This window comes from Pelodiscus sinensis, chromosome 2 (assembly GCF_049634645.1).
Source record: "Pelodiscus sinensis isolate JC-2024 chromosome 2, ASM4963464v1, whole genome shotgun sequence".
NCBI lineage: Eukaryota > Metazoa > Chordata > Testudines > Trionychidae > Pelodiscus > Pelodiscus sinensis.
In genome coordinates, this window is record NC_134712.1 from 37,877,023 (window position 1) to 37,895,235 (window position 18,213).

At 43.6% G+C, this 18,213-nt stretch overlaps 1 protein-coding gene across 7 annotated transcripts in view; it reads right to left on the reverse strand.

The window, feature by feature from the left end:
• Nucleotides 1-18,213, reverse strand: part of ERICH5 (glutamate rich 5) — a 42,418-nt gene that overhangs the window by 13,343 nt on the left and 10,862 nt on the right. Inside the window, exons 1-4 of one of the 7 annotated variants that reach the window (XR_001368335.3) lie at nucleotides 15,963-16,343; nucleotides 8,415-9,197; nucleotides 4,968-5,084; nucleotides 4,369-4,455 (exon numbers count right to left, since the gene is read on the reverse strand). Coding sequence is in view for 6 of the 7 variants with exons in the window: in XM_014573998.3 (XP_014429484.2) it covers nucleotides 8,224-9,197; nucleotides 15,963-16,092 (1,104 nt within the window). In the remaining variant the exon portion in view is untranslated. Of the gene's footprint in view, nucleotides 1-890; nucleotides 1,518-4,368; nucleotides 4,456-4,967; nucleotides 5,085-6,542; nucleotides 9,198-11,581; nucleotides 11,844-15,962; nucleotides 16,347-18,213 lie in introns of those variants that run through there. The other 6 variants (XM_075920325.1, XM_014574000.3, XM_014573998.3 and 3 more) reach the window with 6 other exon arrangements.

Consider the following 18,213-nt stretch of genomic DNA (forward strand, 5'->3'; position numbering starts at 1 on the left):
CTACCCCTCTTCTACAGGCAATGAGCCCACACTTTCTACTGGCCACGGTTCCCTATTATTGATCAATGAAGTGGTATCTGCAGGCAAGGACACTATGTGGAGACCCCCTGCTCTACCTTTCTTAGGGGCTGCAGGGACATGCCAGCCACTTCCAGGAGAAGAAATTACCATAGGGATAATTACTCCAGCAATGACAGGTTAGGCATTTTAGAACTCACTACTCAAAGAATTAAATTTAAGCGTAAGAGAGAAATAAAAATTATGAAATGCACAGACCAGTCAAAAAACAAAAGTAACACACTTTGCAAGCGTATATGTTGGGTTGGGAGATAAGAGTGAAGGGCAGTGTGTATTTGTGAGAATGACAGACACACACACAGTATGTGAGAGTGACAGAGATTTGCATTGCCAAGCTCCCTCTATCCCCTTCTCTCTGTGTGGAGATAGGGTACAGTAGTTGGGGGAGGAGGAACACCCTGACATCAGCACCACCCCCCATCTTCTCCCTCCCACACTCTGCACAGTGAGCAAGAGGCTCCCAGGGCGCAGTTCCAAGGCAGAGGGTAGGAGCACAATGGTAGTGGGCGGAGGGGCAACTGAAGTGCCAGTGCTTTATAGCTTCCAGGCTAAACCAGTCAGGATCACCAGTCAGAGGCTCCAAATTTACCAGTAGATCCCGATCTATTGGTTGGTGACCAGTGATTTAGATGATGGCATAGAGCAGGGCTACTCAACTTTGGAAGCCCCAGGAACCACAATGACAGTCACAGAACATGCCGAGGGCTGCAACTTAAGTGTGGTTGCATATACATGCACATATATATGCAAATAGCTTCTTTCACACTTATGGGCATGAATACAATTAAGGCAAGACTACACAAAATGCAGGCCCCATTTAAGACAGTTCTGCTGATATTCATAAAATGCAATATTTATCAGATTTCCACCCATATGACAGCACTTTTAATGAGCACTTTAAAAAAGAAAAGTGTATATTGGTGTTTAGCTTGAAGCTTCAGGTTCTGTATTTCTTGGAGTGATTTTACTCAGAAAAAGTTTCAAAGCCAGAGCGCTCCAACCTGCTGCAAGGGAGCTAGGCAAGTCAGCCTGGACATGAGAGACAAAAAAGAACAGATGTCCGAGAGCCCCGTCCTGGATTTCCAGCAGGACTGATGTCCCCACACAGGAGTCAATTGCTCCATGCGGGATGGAGGCAGGGCTCCAAACGTGGCCAGTATGAGGCAGTCAGCACCTCTCAGGCTCTGCCTAAAAGGCTAAGCAGCCAGCACTTCCCATGATGCCCCGGTGCTCCCTGTACCTCCTCCCTGGGAGCTAGAAACGCCATCACCCTGTACCCATATGTTCCAGCCAGCCTGTCTACTTGCATCTTTCAATGCTCACCCCGCCTGGGAGATACCTCGCTGTTGTGGAGCATGTTCCCAGTGGAGATCATGTTCAAAGGATCCCACCCGTAGACCACATGTTGAGCCCCGTGTAAACCGAAACCGCACTGCAGGCTGAAAAAAAAAAAAAAAACAGGCCACGGGCCACATGCGGCTCACATGCTCAGTAGCCCTGGCATAGAGAGTATGATTCTTAAGTTTGTAAATGATACCAAGCTGGGAGGGGTTGCAAGTGCTTTGGAGGTTAGGGTCAAAATTCAAAATGATCTGGGCAAACTAGAGAAATGTCTAGGAAAGAATACAGCTGAAAGGGATGTAGGGGTCATAGTGGACCACAAGCTAAAGAGGAGTTAACAGTGTGACAGTACTGCAAAAAAAGCAAACACGATTCTAGGATGCATTAACAGGAGTATTGTGAGCAAGACACGAGAAGTCATTCTTCCGCTCTACTCTGTGCTGATTAGGCCGCAATTGGAGTATTGTGTCCAGTTCTGGGCACATTTCAAGAAAGATGTAGAGAAATTAGAGAAGGTCCACAGAACAGCAACAAAAATTATTAAAGAAATCATGAGCTATGAGGGAAGACTGAAAGAATTGGGCTTGTTTAATTTAGAAAAGAGAAGACTGAGAGGAGACATGATAATGGCTTTCAAGTATATAAAGGGTGTTACAAGGAAGAGGGAGAAATATTGTTCTCCTTGGCCTCTGATGATAGGACAAGAAACAATGGGCTTAAATTGCAGGAAGGAAGGTTTAGGTTGGACATTAGAAAAAACTTCCCATCTTTCAGAGTGGTTAAACACTGGAATAAATTGCCTATGGAGGTTGTAGAATCTCCATCTCTGGAGATATTTAAGAGCAGGTTGGATAGACATCTATCAAGGATGATCTAGACAGTGCCTGGTCCTGCCTCTCGAGGTCCCTTCCAGTTCTAGTGTTCTATGATTCTATGTATTTCTCTGCCTTACGGAGGTGTTGCAAAGAGAGAATAAGGTGCTCAGGTAATACAGTACCAGGGGCATATATGTAACTTAGATTTATATTGTTTGCACACAAAAGGAAGCTTCACTCCCAAACTATCCTATACTACCATGTAGGCACTGATTTCCCCTCTAGTCGGGCAAGGTGCTCAACCCCAAGCCCCGCCTGCGCTAAATCCCATTCCACTCCTTCCCCTCTGCCATTGCCGCACCTCCTCCCCCAAGCATGCCCCATACTCGCTCCACCCTCTCCCTCTCGGAGCTTCCTGAACACTGCAAATCAGCTGCTCACAGTGCTCTGGAAGTGCTGGAGGGCAAGGGAGTAGGTCAGCAGGGCTTCCAGTGAGCAAGAGGCATGGGGGTGGAGAGAGGGGAGCTTGGCTACTAGTGGGTGTTCAGCACCTACTAATTTTTTCAAATGCGTATTCCAGCTCCGGAGCACGCAGAGTCCATGCCTATGGTATACCATTCTTTATTCTAAAGAATGGACAGACAAATGCCAATAATACAAGCTTCAAGAGTCACCCTCTTTAAAACAAAAGTAATCTATTGCCTAGTGTGAATATGGCACATTCTTTTCCACAGTAGTGCAGACAGACTGAACTATACAGAGAAATATAAACAAAAGACCAAGTCATGCAGTAAAGTAGCAACAGCTCACTTTTTAATCAAAAAGTAAACTCATTTTTATACTGTGGTGCTATCTATAAAAAGCAGCTATTGAAATGTCTCTTCTTTTATTTCATTGTTATACAGAATGGGGGTATAAATCAATGGTAATTACAATCCCGAGTCCTCTGGCTCCTTTTGATCATAGATATCTGCTTATAAACAAATTCACTATCATATTTCTAGCATCTTATGTAATATCCATTGCCTCTTAAAAAAGAGTTCTTATTCATGTGAGTAGTCCGATCAGGACTACTCATGTGACTAAGACAGAGGCAGGCAAAAAAAGGCCTGGTGGGGCTTGCAGCCCAGCGGGCATCTCAGGTTGGCTCTCTGCCTGCTTCACCTCTAAGTACAACCACATGGGGGAGGGTGAGTGGGTGGGAGAGGCTTTGTGTGCTGCCTCTACCCCCGTCACAATCTTGCAAGCTTCCATTGACCGGTTTCTGATCAATGGGAGCTGCCTGTCTGCAGGTCAGGCAGTGCATGAAATAACCCTCCCTTACTTAGGCTTGCAGCACTCAGAGAAGTACATGTCCCCACAGCTGGCTACTCTCAGGAATGTGTAGGTTTGGGGCAGGCATTGCTGGGCTGCTGGCAGTGAGCTGCCTAGGTATGCACTTCCTACCCCCTCCTGCACCCCAAACCTCTGCTCCCCATCCTGCATCCCTACCTCATGTAACCCAAACCTTCTGCACCCCAGTTCCCATACCCATACCTCTTCCCAAATCCTGCACCCCAATTCCCTACCCCAGGTCATAATCCAAATCTCTGCACCCCCTTTTTCCCTAGTCCACAACCCCCTCCCAGACCTTGAACCCCCTCCTGCATCCTTCCTCCAGGTCAGAATCTTCTCCTGCATCCCTGCCCCAGTCACAATCCCCTCCTGCTGTAGGACACAACCCAAATCTCTGTACCCGCTCCTAAACTCCTACCCCAGGTCCCAACCTCCTCCCAGACCCTGCACCCATTCCTACACTCCTCCTCTACGTCCTCCTGCACCCATATCCAAACCAATCCCCAGGACCTAGCACTCCCTCGTGCACTTCATTCCCCTCTCCTGAATTTCCTTCTGCACTCAACCTCCATCCCTGTCTCTGCACATTAATGTCCTGGAAGAGGCTCTTGAAGATTTATCAAATTCTTGGAGTCCACACTCCCATCAAAAATTACTGCTCACCCTCGGACTATTTGTGAGAGTGAGAATTTACAGGAACAGGTCGTAAGAGCCAGCTTTTTTATTATTCTTTATTATTTTATTATTATTTTTCATTTGTTTTTAAACATTCTCTCACTAGCTCATGCGCTCTACTTACCCACATGATTGCATTGACTCTGGAATGTGCATTTACTCCAGTGTTATGCTGCTGAATTCAGCTGCTAATAACAAAAAGCCGGATGATCTAAAATGAAGGATCATCATGGAAAGGAAATCTCAGAGTTGTGGTAATATACTATTCATAAGAACAAGTCTAGCAAATAATAACTTTGGGATTCATACTCTTAAAGAAACAGCTAATTTTCCAGCCTGTGCACTACAGAAAGTCTCCCATTTTTGCCAAACAGTAAATGATTTACTGATTATAGGAACATTATATAAATGAGTCCTGACAGAATGTACTACTTACGCTTGATTGCTACAAAAAAGGACATCTTTACTGTTGAGGCAGATATGAAGAGAATGAACTGGGACACAGTGGAGAAAATGGCCAAAGACAGACAAAAATGGAGAACCTTCGTTGCTGCCCTGCACGCCATTAACTTAAGATAAATATGCCTTCTGCAATAAAATTGCAAGGCAGCAGCTGCAAATTGAGAATGTAATGATAATGAAAGACATGTCCATTGACACTACACAGCTTTTCTGTCTCTTAAACGATAATACACATGGTCCTTCACTCCTCTATCAACATACCTATCTCTGGTGCTGCTGTAGCATCCACAGCTTCTCCTGTTTCTTCTTCTTTTGTTTCAGTCCCCTCACTTACTAGCTCACTGTGCTTCTCAGTTTCCACTTTTTCTCCCGTCTCACCTGGAAACAGTAACCATGGATATCAAATGAAATTAGGATACCCTTAACCAGTATTAAGTGCCTCCAGCTCTTTTCTACATGGCTGACCTGGGTTTGTCAGTCCTGAAATAGCTTTATAGACACGGAAATATATCCACAACTGAATGAATCAATAGAGAAGAGACATTCAAATGCAATTTATAATTGAGGAGATACATGCATTTTTCATGTCCATAAAATGCTCCTGCTTCACTTGTCATTCACAGCACTCTGGTCTGAGGCTTGATTTCATATTCAAACTGGTTTTGTTTTCTTAAGTAACCATGATTTTATTGTAAACTTTTACTACAGATATAGTTAGGAAGACTATAAATATATAAATGTAAGTCAACAACACAAATATAAAAATGTAATGGCGTGCAGTTCCAGTTGAAATATAAAACTAATGATTTGCATCACTGTCATCAGTCTTAGTAGTATCAGTGAATTAAGGAAATAAAAAAAAAATCTAGAAATAAATATAGGAGCTCAATCATTGCAAAATTAATGGAAAGAACCCTCTTCCCTGTGGGTGTGCACACTACGGATGTAAGCAACTAGTCAACTATCCGATAAGCAAAAGCTTGTTGGATAGTCGACTAGTTCCTTGACTAGTCGCTCCTCCTCCCCCCCCTTGCTGCCTCTAACAGAGGCAGCAGCAGGAGCCAGTGCTGGGGGGGAGGTGCCAGCTTAAAAGCCAGTTCTCCCCAGCACCATCTCTGCAGGGGACAGGGGAATAGCGGGGGACAGGATGCGAGTGGAGAATCAGCTGATTCCCAACTCGCGCCCAATCCCAGATATTGTGACTCTGCTTTTTAAAAGTATTAAGAGTCTGGAGGCTCTTAATACATTTAAAAATCAGAAGCATAGTGGGGGGACCCAGCACAGGCATTGCCAGCTGATTCTGGCTTGCGCTGGGTCCCCCCCCACTGCACTTTAGTCCTTTAAATGTATTAAGAGCCTGATGACTCTTAATACATTTAAAAGGCAGAGCCACAGCGGGGTTAGCTGCCAGGACCGGGGGCTAGCCCTGCTGCACAGCCCCCTCCCCCGCTTATCAACTAATTGACTAGTCAATGAAAAATCCATCAACTAGTCGATTAGTTGATTAAACTATATTTAATATCCCTAGTGTACACCCACACTTATTAACAGTAAGTGCTATAGCACCATTGTGAGACAGATTATCATCAGCAAAACTGTACATGGAATTTGTCTAAAAAGGAATCCTGCTTTTAGATAAAGGGGAACAATAAATTAGATGGTCTAAATAACCCCCATATCTGTTTGTCAAACAACCAGATGACTCCAAAGGTATCCCAATACAGTGTCCATGCTACATTAATTAGTAGACAGTGTTCTGTTTCCAATATCGTGCCAGTAAGATAATAAGGGTCAGTTAATGAAAATCAAATAATCAAACTAACCAAGTCAGCCATATAACTTTTATGTAACACAGGTTTTTTATTTTAGAAATGTAACATAAATCATCATCTCTTGAAGAATTAGATTCCAACTTCTCTTAAACAAGAATATGTCAGAGTGGACAAGGCAGCACCTGTACCTCTGATATCCCTGTGAGGTGTACGTGTTCACAACACAGATTCAAGAAAGTCAACACGTTTATGGATGGTGACGCTACACATCCAAGTAACTGCATATGCCATTAAGTTCTGCTTGAAAAAGTGACCTATCTACCTCTTCAGCAGGAATGTGGGAGAGGATGTTATGATGGCAAGTGTTCCTATAGAGAAACATACTATTGGTGCTCCCCTAGGGAATACCTTACCATGAAAGTGTATAATTTCTTTGATGAGTAACTGCCACCCTAATTTAAGTTACTCCCCTTAGACATGCACCTGCTACCTGTACACTCAGCCAGCGATAAATAGAGCCCTGAAAATCCACATATATCCTCTTTATATCCATGGATGTGGATATAGATATCTGTGAAGCATTTTTGCAGATGCAGATGTGGATATCAATTTCGTATCCATGCAGGTTTCTAATGATAAATCCAATCCATGCATGAGATACTTTGCCCTCAGGTGTAAACACTCCCTTCAATCTCAGTCTTCTTCTGAGATAACTTACTCCACCTTGCACTCTCTTCTTCCACAAGGACCCCAGGCCTTCAACGTACATTGCATTGCAAATGCCCTCTGTTAGTCACCCACATTCCCTGACATGATTTTCCTCCCCAGATATCTATCTTTCCCCTTTTTTGCAAAAAACTACCCCATGTTCCTCCTTTTCTTACACTCAAATCTCTTGCACTTTTCTGCGTGTCTAGCAACTAGCCCTGTAAGATGGCATTTCTACCCTTTCTCCTCCCACTCCCTGGTTGTCTCTGTTTTTTTTAAATTGGTAGATATCATTATACAAAGCAGAACTCTGTATTATAAGGCCAAATGCACTCCTGGTGACATTCCAATAGAATGATAACCGCGAGAAATATGCTCCACAGTATATAAATAACTGGGGCTATGTCTAGACTATGGGGTTTTTTCGGGATACCTCCAGTATATCCAGGGAATGCATATGCACTTCCACTTTTTTTTTGAGGAAGTGCAAACGCGCTCTTTTGGAAGCCCCTGTATTCCTCCTTCCACAAGGAAGACCACCAAATGTCGGAAAAGCGTCTTTCAACAAAAGAATCAGAAAAAGCTATACAAAATGTGGAGTGCATTTTTCGTAGCTTTTTCCGACAAAACCTTGTAGTCTAGGCCTAGCCTGAGAGCCCAGCAAAGACTACTTCTGCTACCCTCTCTCAAGGAGACCCACTGACTCCTGCAAGGTAAAAGGACTTTCTATGCTTTTAGCTTGATGCCTGTGTTACTTATGCTTCCAAAATAACTCCATCCAGCACTCTATAGATTGCTTTACAAATAAACTATATGTGGAACCATTAGGGTAACACTACAATAATATTTATGTCAGCTATGTACTTTTACTGGATAAGGTAGCATTTGTGGATATTGAGCAATAATATTTCTACAAAGAAACACCCCTCAATAATTAAATGAGGTGTTTAAGGGATGTTTTATCTAACCAGAAAACACAGAGTGTGAAAGGAAGTATCACAATCAACTGGCAGTGCTGAGAGGCTTTATTACAGTTATTACAATTTTGACTTCTGTCCACAAGTCTTTCCCAAATACATCGTCTCACACACTAAGTTGTAAAAAATGGGTGGACTAAATTCTGCCCTCACATACTCATGCACAGCATCGACTGAAGTCAACAGGACTTGTACACAAGTCTCTGAAGGCAGAATTTGGTATCCTAAATCTGCAAAAGCACAAATATTACCCTCAATTAGTTGGTCCTCTTTGTTACTTTTTACTTTCCAGATGACTTCTGTTACAGGATGGACACTTCCCTCTGCCGGTCCCGCAGGCGGCGGTATCCCAGTGCTCTCTGCTGGTCCCGCAGGCGGCGGTATCCCAGTGCTCTCTGCTGGTCCCGCAGGCGGCGGTATCCCAGTGCCCTCTGCCGGTCCTGCAGGTGGCGGTATCCCAGTGCTCTCTGCCGGTCCTGCAGGTGGCGGTATCCCAGTGCTCTCTGCCGGTCTCGCAGGTGGCGGTGTCCCAGTGCCTTCTGCCGATCCCGCAGGCGGCGGTATCCCAGTGCCTTCTGCCGATCCCGCAGGCGGCGGTATCCCAGTGCCTTCTGCCGATCCCGCAGGCGGCGGTATCCCAGTGCCTTCTGCCGATCCCGCAGGCGGCGGTATCCCAGTGCCTTCTGCCGATCCCGCAGGCGGCGGTATCCCAGTGCCTTCTGCCGATCCCGCAGGCGGCGGTATCCCAGTGCCTTCTGCCGATCCCGCAGGCGGCAGCATCTCAATCTGTTTCACTTGTGGTTCAGTGCCGTCCAGTGGTTCTGCAGCCAGTGGTTGAATGCCCTCCAGATCCTCTCTTTTATAGTCAGAATTAACACATTCTGCGGTTGCTGGAATCAAAACTTCTGTCTCCTTAGCTGGAAGATTCTCACTGGGTTTTGTCTCCTCAGGTGTGAGATCCACCTCCTCCATTGAGTCCAACTTTGTCTGGTCAGGTATAGTTTCATTTTCTTCTGTGATTGGAGAGTTTTCATCTGAAATAGTTTTTAATGTATTGTAATTAAAAAGAAAAAGAAAACATGACATTAATGAACTGTTGTTTAAAAAGATCAGGACATCACAATTAGAGCTGGGTGAAATGCTTTTGGTCAATAGTAAATTTGGTGAAAAATGCATTTTTCAGGGTATCAAAACTATCTGCCCATGTAGATCCAATTCAGCTAACAGTTTTGACCAAAGAAGGACAAAAATTAAAGCTGTCAATCACAGTTAAAACAAGACAAAACAAATGAATTAATTTAAAAAATTGTTCTGATGATATAAAACAATGTAAAACTTTAGAGCCCACAAGTCCACCCAGCCCTGGTGAACACTAGGGAGTTATTTCAAAATAACCCCCCTTATTTCAAAACAACAAGCAGAGCATCCACACTATGAAGCCCTTTATTTCAAAATAATGGGCTGATTATTTTGAAATAACTCCTGCTTTCCTCAGGGATTAATGTTTATTTCGAAATAAGTATTTCAAAATAGTGGTAGTGTGGACACTCCGCTGCTGCTATTTCAAAACAACTACTCCTCAGAGTTATTACTCCCCGATGCTGACTGGGGCTCAGAGTCGAGGTAGCACATCCACACTAAGGGAGCCTATTTCCGACTAATTTCGAGGCTCCCCTATAGCGTGGACATGTTATTTCAATTTTGTTATTTCTGGAGTTATTCCGAATTTAGTTATTTCAAAATAATTTCCTAGTGTAGACATGCCCTGAGTCCTACTTTTTGTTCAGCTAATCTATAAGACAGACAAGTTTGTTTATATTTATGGGAAATAATGCTGCCCACTTCTTATTTACAATCTCCCCTAAAAGAGAGAACAGGAGTTACGTATGGCACCGTAGTAGCAGGTGTTGCAAGATATTTACATGCTATATATGCTAAACATTTATATGTCCCTTCATGCTTTGACTTATAATGTCTAAAGTTTTACATTATTTTGGGTTTGAGTGCAATTGTGTAAAAGAAAAAAATTATTTCACGTTTGTAAATTGCACTTATACAATAAAAAGATTGCCCTACAGTACTTGTATGAGATTAACTCAAAAATACTGTTTCTATTGATATTTTTTACAGTGAAAATATTTGCAATAAAAACAATATTAAGTGAGCTCTGTACAGTTTGTATTCTGTATAGTTTGTATTTTTAAATGTATCAAAAATAATTATGATACATTTAAATTAGCATTCTATTATTGTTTAACAGTGTGATTTAAAACTCTGATTAATTGCAACTTTTTTTATAATCTCATGATTGTGATTTTTTAAATTGTTTGACATTTTGCATTGGAAGTGTTTTTCTAAATTGGAAGTGTTTTTGTCTTGGCCATTTTGAAAAATAATGTTTGCGCTTTTCATTTCAATTGCTTTTATTTTGATACATAGCTAATTTAAAACTACCACATACAGGGGTGAAAATGTCCAAAAAAAATCCTGGAAAAGATAATTTTGGTTTAAACAAAATATTGTATTTGATCCAAATGATGTTTCTGGTTCTCTCATTTTGATGAGAACAAACTTTCAGCTTTGCACTGAACAAAATCGGATTTTTTTTTTAAATTTGAACTCAACCCCCAAACAAAAACAAACAAAAAATTATTCACTCAGCTCTAAGTTACAGCCTGCAATACAGTTTGCATCTATGTATAAAAAAATATTATTTAAGTAGATCTGTCATTCCGATGAGTAAAGCATACTGAATATCTAAGCATATCTGACTAAGTTTTGCCTGAGGCAGGTCCACATAATCAGATGTGGACTAAGGAAACAATTTCTACTGCAAAAATATACATAGAGCGAGTGTACTGAGTGTTAAATTCTACCTTGGGATACTCATAGGGTAGCCAGGCAACACGTTTTCAATCAGAACACTCAGCTGAAAAAGAATCCTGGCAACTCTGGTCAGCACTTCTGATCAGACCGCCACAAGTCCAAACAGTGCTGCAGCAAGATTAAGACAGACTTCCTGCCTTCCCTGGTTCTGCACAGTTCCCAGAAGCAGCCAGCATACCCGGAGGCAGCCACAGAGACACCTCATGCTGAGCTTGCCCCAAGTGCCAACTTCCCAGCTTTCACTGATCCAGAGTCATGGGAGCTGTGAGGACGGTGCCTGTGGGCACAAGCAGCCCACAGAGCCCCATCACTCCTCTGCATAGGAACCAGACATGCCAGCTGCTTCCCGGAGATGCCTGAGGTACGAGCCTCCCTGAGCCTGTACCCTTCACCCCCACATTCAAACTCCCTCCCTGAACCTACACCCCCTATGTCTAAGTCTCTTCCTGCACTCTGAACCCCTTGGCCGCAGCCCGAAGCCTCCTCCTACACCCCAAACACATTAGCCGTAGGCCCAGCCCAGGGTACTCACCTCCTCCTTCACCCCAGCCACCTGCCTTAACCTAGAGCCCCCTTCTGCACCATGAAGCCCTAATTTCTAGATCCACACCACAGCCTGCACCCCAAGCTGGAGCCCTCTGCCCTCTCCACTTCTGTGAAAGTGAGTGAGGACAAAGAGCAAGTGACAGAGGGAGAGGAGATAGAGTGAGCTATGGTGAGGCCTCAAAGTAGGGACAGAGATCGGGACAAGGGTATTTGGTTTTGTGCAGTTGACAGGCTGACAATTCTAGATGCACACGGGTCATGCTTACAGAGGGGGTGCCAGGTCTTTCACTTGAAAATGCAAAGCACTGAGTGAGGTTTTCTTATTCAACATAACTAGCAGCCATTAGGTAGATTCTCTCCTTGATGCAGCCACACAGTTCCTGTTAACGATATCTGCAGTAATATGCACTCCAGACATGTTGGAGGAGAAAACATATACCCCAAAGCACAATGGGACACCTGCCTAAATCGCTACTAACCTCAGTGAAGATCAGGGCATTGACAGCACAGTACTTCACATACACGACAAAAGAAAGCATTGTGTCATAATGCTAGTGTCATAACTTCTTAAAATGCACAACATTTTTAACACTGAATGACTATACATATGACTCTCTTATAACACAAACTATTCATTTAAACGTACTTCTCTACCAATGTGGAAGGAATAATTCAAATAGAAAAACATTAACTAAACAGTTTTGGCTCCTTCATCTGCCACTGGATTACAGGATAAATAAAGCTATCAGTCTGCTAGATGAAGTTCAGGAGAAAATAGAACAAAATTGCTTTTATGCATCATTCCTGTGGGCATTTAAGTTAAACAAATCACAGAATGAGATATCAATTTAATACCAATCTACCAAGCTGATTTAATCAAATGATTAAATTTGCCAAGAAATTGGACTTAACTATCTCTCAAAAAATATTAAGATGACAGAAGCCTAAGGGAGTTCATGGAGGAAATGCATTAATACAGTAATTACAAGATTCTGACAAACTGCATTTTCTGGTGCAATGATTACTATAATGATGAGAGATGTCAGCAGAATTAAGAATTATTTTGGATACATGGGTAAATGGCTGAAGAATGTAATAAATCTTGTTTTTAATTTATTTGAGTCTGATTGATTTTGAGATAAATTCATTGTGGTATATCCTTGAAGGGAAACAATCTTCCGTGAGAGATAGTAAGGGAGAAAACAGTTATTTTGGAGCACCCTAATGAGGCAGTTCCCTAAGACAGTGGTTCCCAAACGCTGATCCACAAACCAGCAGTGGGCCATGAATCCCTGCCTGCCGGCTGCGGCACATTGCTAGGGTATACCCCCAACTTTCAATTAGCCCCTCCAACTGGGGGTTCCCCATCCACCCACTTCCCCATGCAGCAGCAGGGTGGGATGAGCTGGGCGGTAAACAAATAGGTGTGCTGTCTCTACTGACGCAGCTTCATTGTAGCCCCAGTTCCAGCTCTGGCAGCAACTATGCGGCCCAGCTGGCAGGGCCACGGGAAGAGCGCCTGCGCCACTGGGAGGGTGGCTGAGGGGGGCTGGAACCTTCCATAGCCATGTGGCGGAAATATGTTTTTCTGTAAATTTGTTTATGGAAATCTATTTGCAAATGTCTTTTTCCTATTAAATTAATTCAGGAAGTAAATATCTTGGACACTAAAGGTATGTCTAGACTGCATCCTTCTGTTGGCAGAGGGATGCAGATTAGGCAGGTCGACATTGCAAATGAAGCGGGGATTTAAATATCCTGAGCTTAATTTGCATAAAAATTACCCCCATTTTTGATGACTCAGCACTTTGTCAGAAAAAAGAGGCAATCTAGAGGGGGATCTGTCGAGAAAGAAAGCCTTTTTCGACAGATCCCTTATGCCTCCTGCAAGGCTACATTTTTTAAAGAGGAATAAGGGATCTTTCGGAAAAGGCTTTATTTTCCAAAAGATCCCCGTCTAGTCTGGCGCTTTTTTCCGGCAAATCTCCAAGCCGGAAAAAAGCGGCAGCCATGTTTATGCAAATGAAGCGGGGGGGATTTAAATCCCCGCTTCATTTGCAATTGCAATGTGTCTAATTTGCATCCCTCTTACGGAAAAGAGATGCAGTCTAGACACAGCCTCACTGACTTCATTCGAGCAGCATTAGACCTGAAAGAACTGTTTGAGCAAGGCATATCAGCATGCATGAGATTTTGTAGGTTTCGGTCCTTAACTTGCTTAAAGAAATCCTTCCCACTACATGCAAAGGAAATATCAGAATAATTTATTTCCACTTTATCACTGTATTACAGAGTTATTTATTCCAACAGATGCTTGTTATTTTAAAGAACTGGTATGTTAAACCTGAATATGTTCATGACCAGATTCTCTAGTACAGTTTAACCATTTGAATTGTACGGTCAGTGGAATCTGACTCAGTGAGGATCTACCCAGAGTATGAATTTAACCCCAATGGTTAAAGCTGGTGGAGAGGCTTCTTATATAACACCTCAATCAAGTGGATTTATACCTTTTAGACCAGGTGTGGGGAACCTTTTTTGGGCCAGGGGGCCGCTAACGCACAGAAAAATCAGTCAGGGGCTGGGGACGGCTGTGGCAGGGCTAGAGTGCCAGTGTGGGCTTCCCAATGCTGGGGGAGGCCCTAAGCCTTGGAGGCCAAATCCAGGCAACCCAGGGGCCACATCCAGACCCCATGCCTTAGGTTCCCCATAGCTGTCTTACACATTTTTAAAAATCCAGTAATATGTATGCTTGATCCTGCAATCTTGACCCCGATTGAAGTTTAAAGTTCTAGTGACATGGGCAGATTGCAGAACTGGGCTCAGATTTGATGTGCCTCTGCACTCCTTTTGCCAGTGACTTCAGCTGGAGCACAATTAGGCCTGTTAGATGAACAAACTGTGGTCAGCGAACATTTATTAAAAAGCAGAACATAAGGTACCATAAATATAAAATATTTGGATGACAAATATAATGACAGGCATTAGGATCAGTGATGCTAAACTGTTATAAAAGTAGTTTTTAAAATGAGACAATCATTTAATCATATAATAAAATAATGTAGGCCACAGTTTTGTCTCAAAATAGTAAACACTAGTCATCTTCTTTGCCAAGTTTAGATATACAACCTGCTTGTGACAATTTTGATGTACAATTAGTTTTCCCCACAAGGTTGCTTACAAAAGTCTAGCCCTAGTTTTAGCTGATGTAGATGGTTGAAGCTGAAATTTAATTTTTAAAAGTTTAAAAAAAAAAAAACACACACCTATCACCCAATACTAGACAAAGATTTGCATCTTGCCTTGAAGGAACTCAGAATGCTTTCCTAGGAATGTTTCTATGATCTGGAACAATTGCTGATATGTTGTTTTATGAACTGCTACAAAATAACTTTATTATATTATTGTTTTTCACAACTTTGCAGGTACAATTAGGTTGAGTTATTTTATTTTGGTTGGTTTGTGTTAATTCACTAATAGAAGGTGTTAAGATTTTATTTGATGACTCATTTGGAGTCTTAAAATGTCTACCTATACATAGAAATATGTCTATTAAAAAAGTAATGATTTTAGGCTAAGACTTTGTATATTAAGTTCCAGCACTTTTTATTATGTTTATAAACTGTGAAAACAGAACTTGAAAACAGAAATCATGGTGACAAATTTCTAGAATGCCTGCTTGAATGACTACTGTAGGTGCATCCTTGGCAATAACTCTGGGAAATGCAGCACAAGTAGTATAGTCCCTTGACACTACTACACTTTCTAGTTTAAAAAGAATTCTTCCTTCAAGGACTGGATTTACTTTTTAACTTGAAAACAAGTTTGCTAGAGGAGCATGTTCCTGCAATTCTGCTTTCCTTGTTTGTTGTCATCCTTTGAGATGTTATGACTTATTTGAAACCCAATCTTAAAGCACTCCAGCACATGACTTTATCACCCCTATCTATTCCCATCGAACTCAGCGGCACTTCTTGAGTAAAATAATCCACATGCACGTTTACAGGGACGGGCTTCCTAAGCTGCTGTTCGGAGCACTGACCATCAGCTTTTGATGTATTCTGTAAATCACTTAGCACATTGTGCACACTATTTTGGCTGCACAGTCAGCATTCAAGTCTGGATAACAAAGCGAATGCCCTCAGCCAGAGATGACACTTACATCCACCTTGCAAAGTGCTTTGGGGGGCTGGAATTAGAGGCGCTAGCGAAGGACAAAATCAGTAAAATCGTAACAGCGGACACTAATAATAAACAACACCGGCTCTCCGAGACTTTGACCCCCCATAAGAAATGGGCAGCAGGGCAGCCCCATGCGTGAGGTCTGACTCTGGGCTGCCCCGGCCCGGCCCGGCCCCAGCACACACCAGAGAGAGAAGAGCCCCGCTTGGCCGGTCCGTGCTCACCACATTTCTGCAGCCCGTTGGTGTCGCTGGGTTTTGCAGCCGGCCGGTTGCTGTCCTGGGTCTGGGTCTGAGTGCTGCTAGAACAGCCCATGACGCCTCGCGCCCCGCGCTCGCTCCAGGCTCACGGGAGACCCCGCGGCGGACTCCGCAGACCGGGCAAGTGGCGTGCAAGATACCCGCGCGCCGCTGCAGCTCCCGGGCTCAGAGCAGCGCCCCCCTGCAGCCGCGTGTTTACAGCTCGCGCTCTGTTGCCATATGAACAGCGCAGCGAGTCGCCACTTAGTTTTCTCAGCGCCAGAGCTCGCAGTTGGGCCAGTGCAGAGCGCAGGCGCAGGGGGGGGTCGAACAGGGTAGCGGTAGGCACGTGGGGCAGGCTAGGAGGTCCATAGAGAGAGAGACTAGTGTGTCCGCCTCCTTTGTCAAATCTGGACGCCCCCTCCCTTTTTTCCTCTAGTCCAGTGGTTCCCAATCTTTTTGATACTGGAAAACTGGATTCACAAACTTGTGGAGGACCAGTAACATTTATTTGCATATTCACTAAGCAAATGATGAATATGCAAATAAATTGTGTCCGGGGGGGTTGGTCTGCCCCTTCCCCCATCCTGGCCTCAATCCCAGCCACTTTATCGGCAGCACTGGCTCCCCCAGCTGCGTCCGGCACCGGGCGTTCTGCCTCGGTGTGCACTGCGTCAGGCCTTCTCCTTGGGTCCTAGTGCCTACAGGATCTAGCCCTGCAGTCCGGGAGCGTGCCCGTCAGAGACACCACAGCAGCGGGCTCTCTCCCAAGAGGGCCATGCTACCATGGTCGGTTGTGTGGGGTGCTGCTACCCCGTCACACAAATTAATAGGATTGTGCATGAATTTTTCTAAGGACCAGTATTTTTCTTCTAAGGACCAGTACTGAGCCACGGACCACACTTTGGGAACCACTGCGCTAGTCTACGCAGCCCCTCTCTCATACACAAGTGCTGCAACTCTAGTCTAGGCAGCCCCTCTCCCCCTCACAGGTGCTGCACCCCTGTCTTGGAATGGTTTCGGTCACCTACAGGATGGTTCAATGGCCCTCACCACCCCATTATACACATTGCTCCAGCCTCCATTTCTCCCAACTCTGTTTAACTATCCAGGGAGGCAGCAGTAGAAAAGGGCGTATGATAGGAAGGCAGGAGCTGCCCCACCCAAAAGCAAAGCCCAGGGTTAGTGGCAGGAGCAGCCCAAGGTCGGCTGCAGCAGCTGGCGCCCCAGGCAGGCGGCACAATTGGCGCCCCCACCTGTATGGCTGTCAATGACCATGATGTCATCACGGGGCGCCTAGGCTCGCAGGCCACCCCTGGTTACTGGGATCCAGCTGCCCACCACCACCCACACTTCATATGGATCACAATGGTTTCAGCTGCTTCAGGGGGTAGCAGAGTTAGTCTGTATAGGATAAACTTAAACAACAAATAGTCTGGTAGCACTTTAAAGACTAACAAAGCACGTAGATGGTATCATGAGCTTTCGTGGGCACAGCCCACTTCTTCAGATGACCAGCGATAATGATTTCAGTGTTAATCCTAAAATAGTAACAGATCACAGAGCTAGAACCACAGCAAGATGGGACACCCAACCCCACTGATACTGGGCTAGACCAAGAGGAAACTCAGAAAGAGAGGGACCCCTTCTAGATTCACTTTCCCAGTGTCAAGAAATGCAGAAAGTCAAACTTGTGCAAAGCAAGAATGTAACAAGTAAATTAAAATTATTTCAGATGTAATGATCTGATAAGAACTTTCACATAATTTAGTTATAAAATGAGTCACAAAATTTAACTCAAGTTTAATGAAAAATTCAAATTTGTCATTAACATTTTTGCCACAAATATACCAAGAGTAAGATGAAAAGGTGTGAAAACCTGATTTAATAAAATGTAGTCTTTTATCTTATACAATTTTAATTATACCGCAACATGTATATATTTTACAATATACTGTTGGAAGTCTAAGCCAGCCCACATTCATAGCAGTAGTCTTTACTCACCCAAATCTCCTTCTCCAATTCCCTTTTGAAAGAGTGGTCCCTATTGTGTAGTTTCATACAAAGTACACCCCAAATCACTTTACTTTTAAATGTTCCTATAATTATTGACAGATGGGTAGAGAGACAAGATATGCTTTACAATGAGGTGGAAAAGAGTTAGGAAGTAGATTTACTAGACAGAGAGAAAATTTGT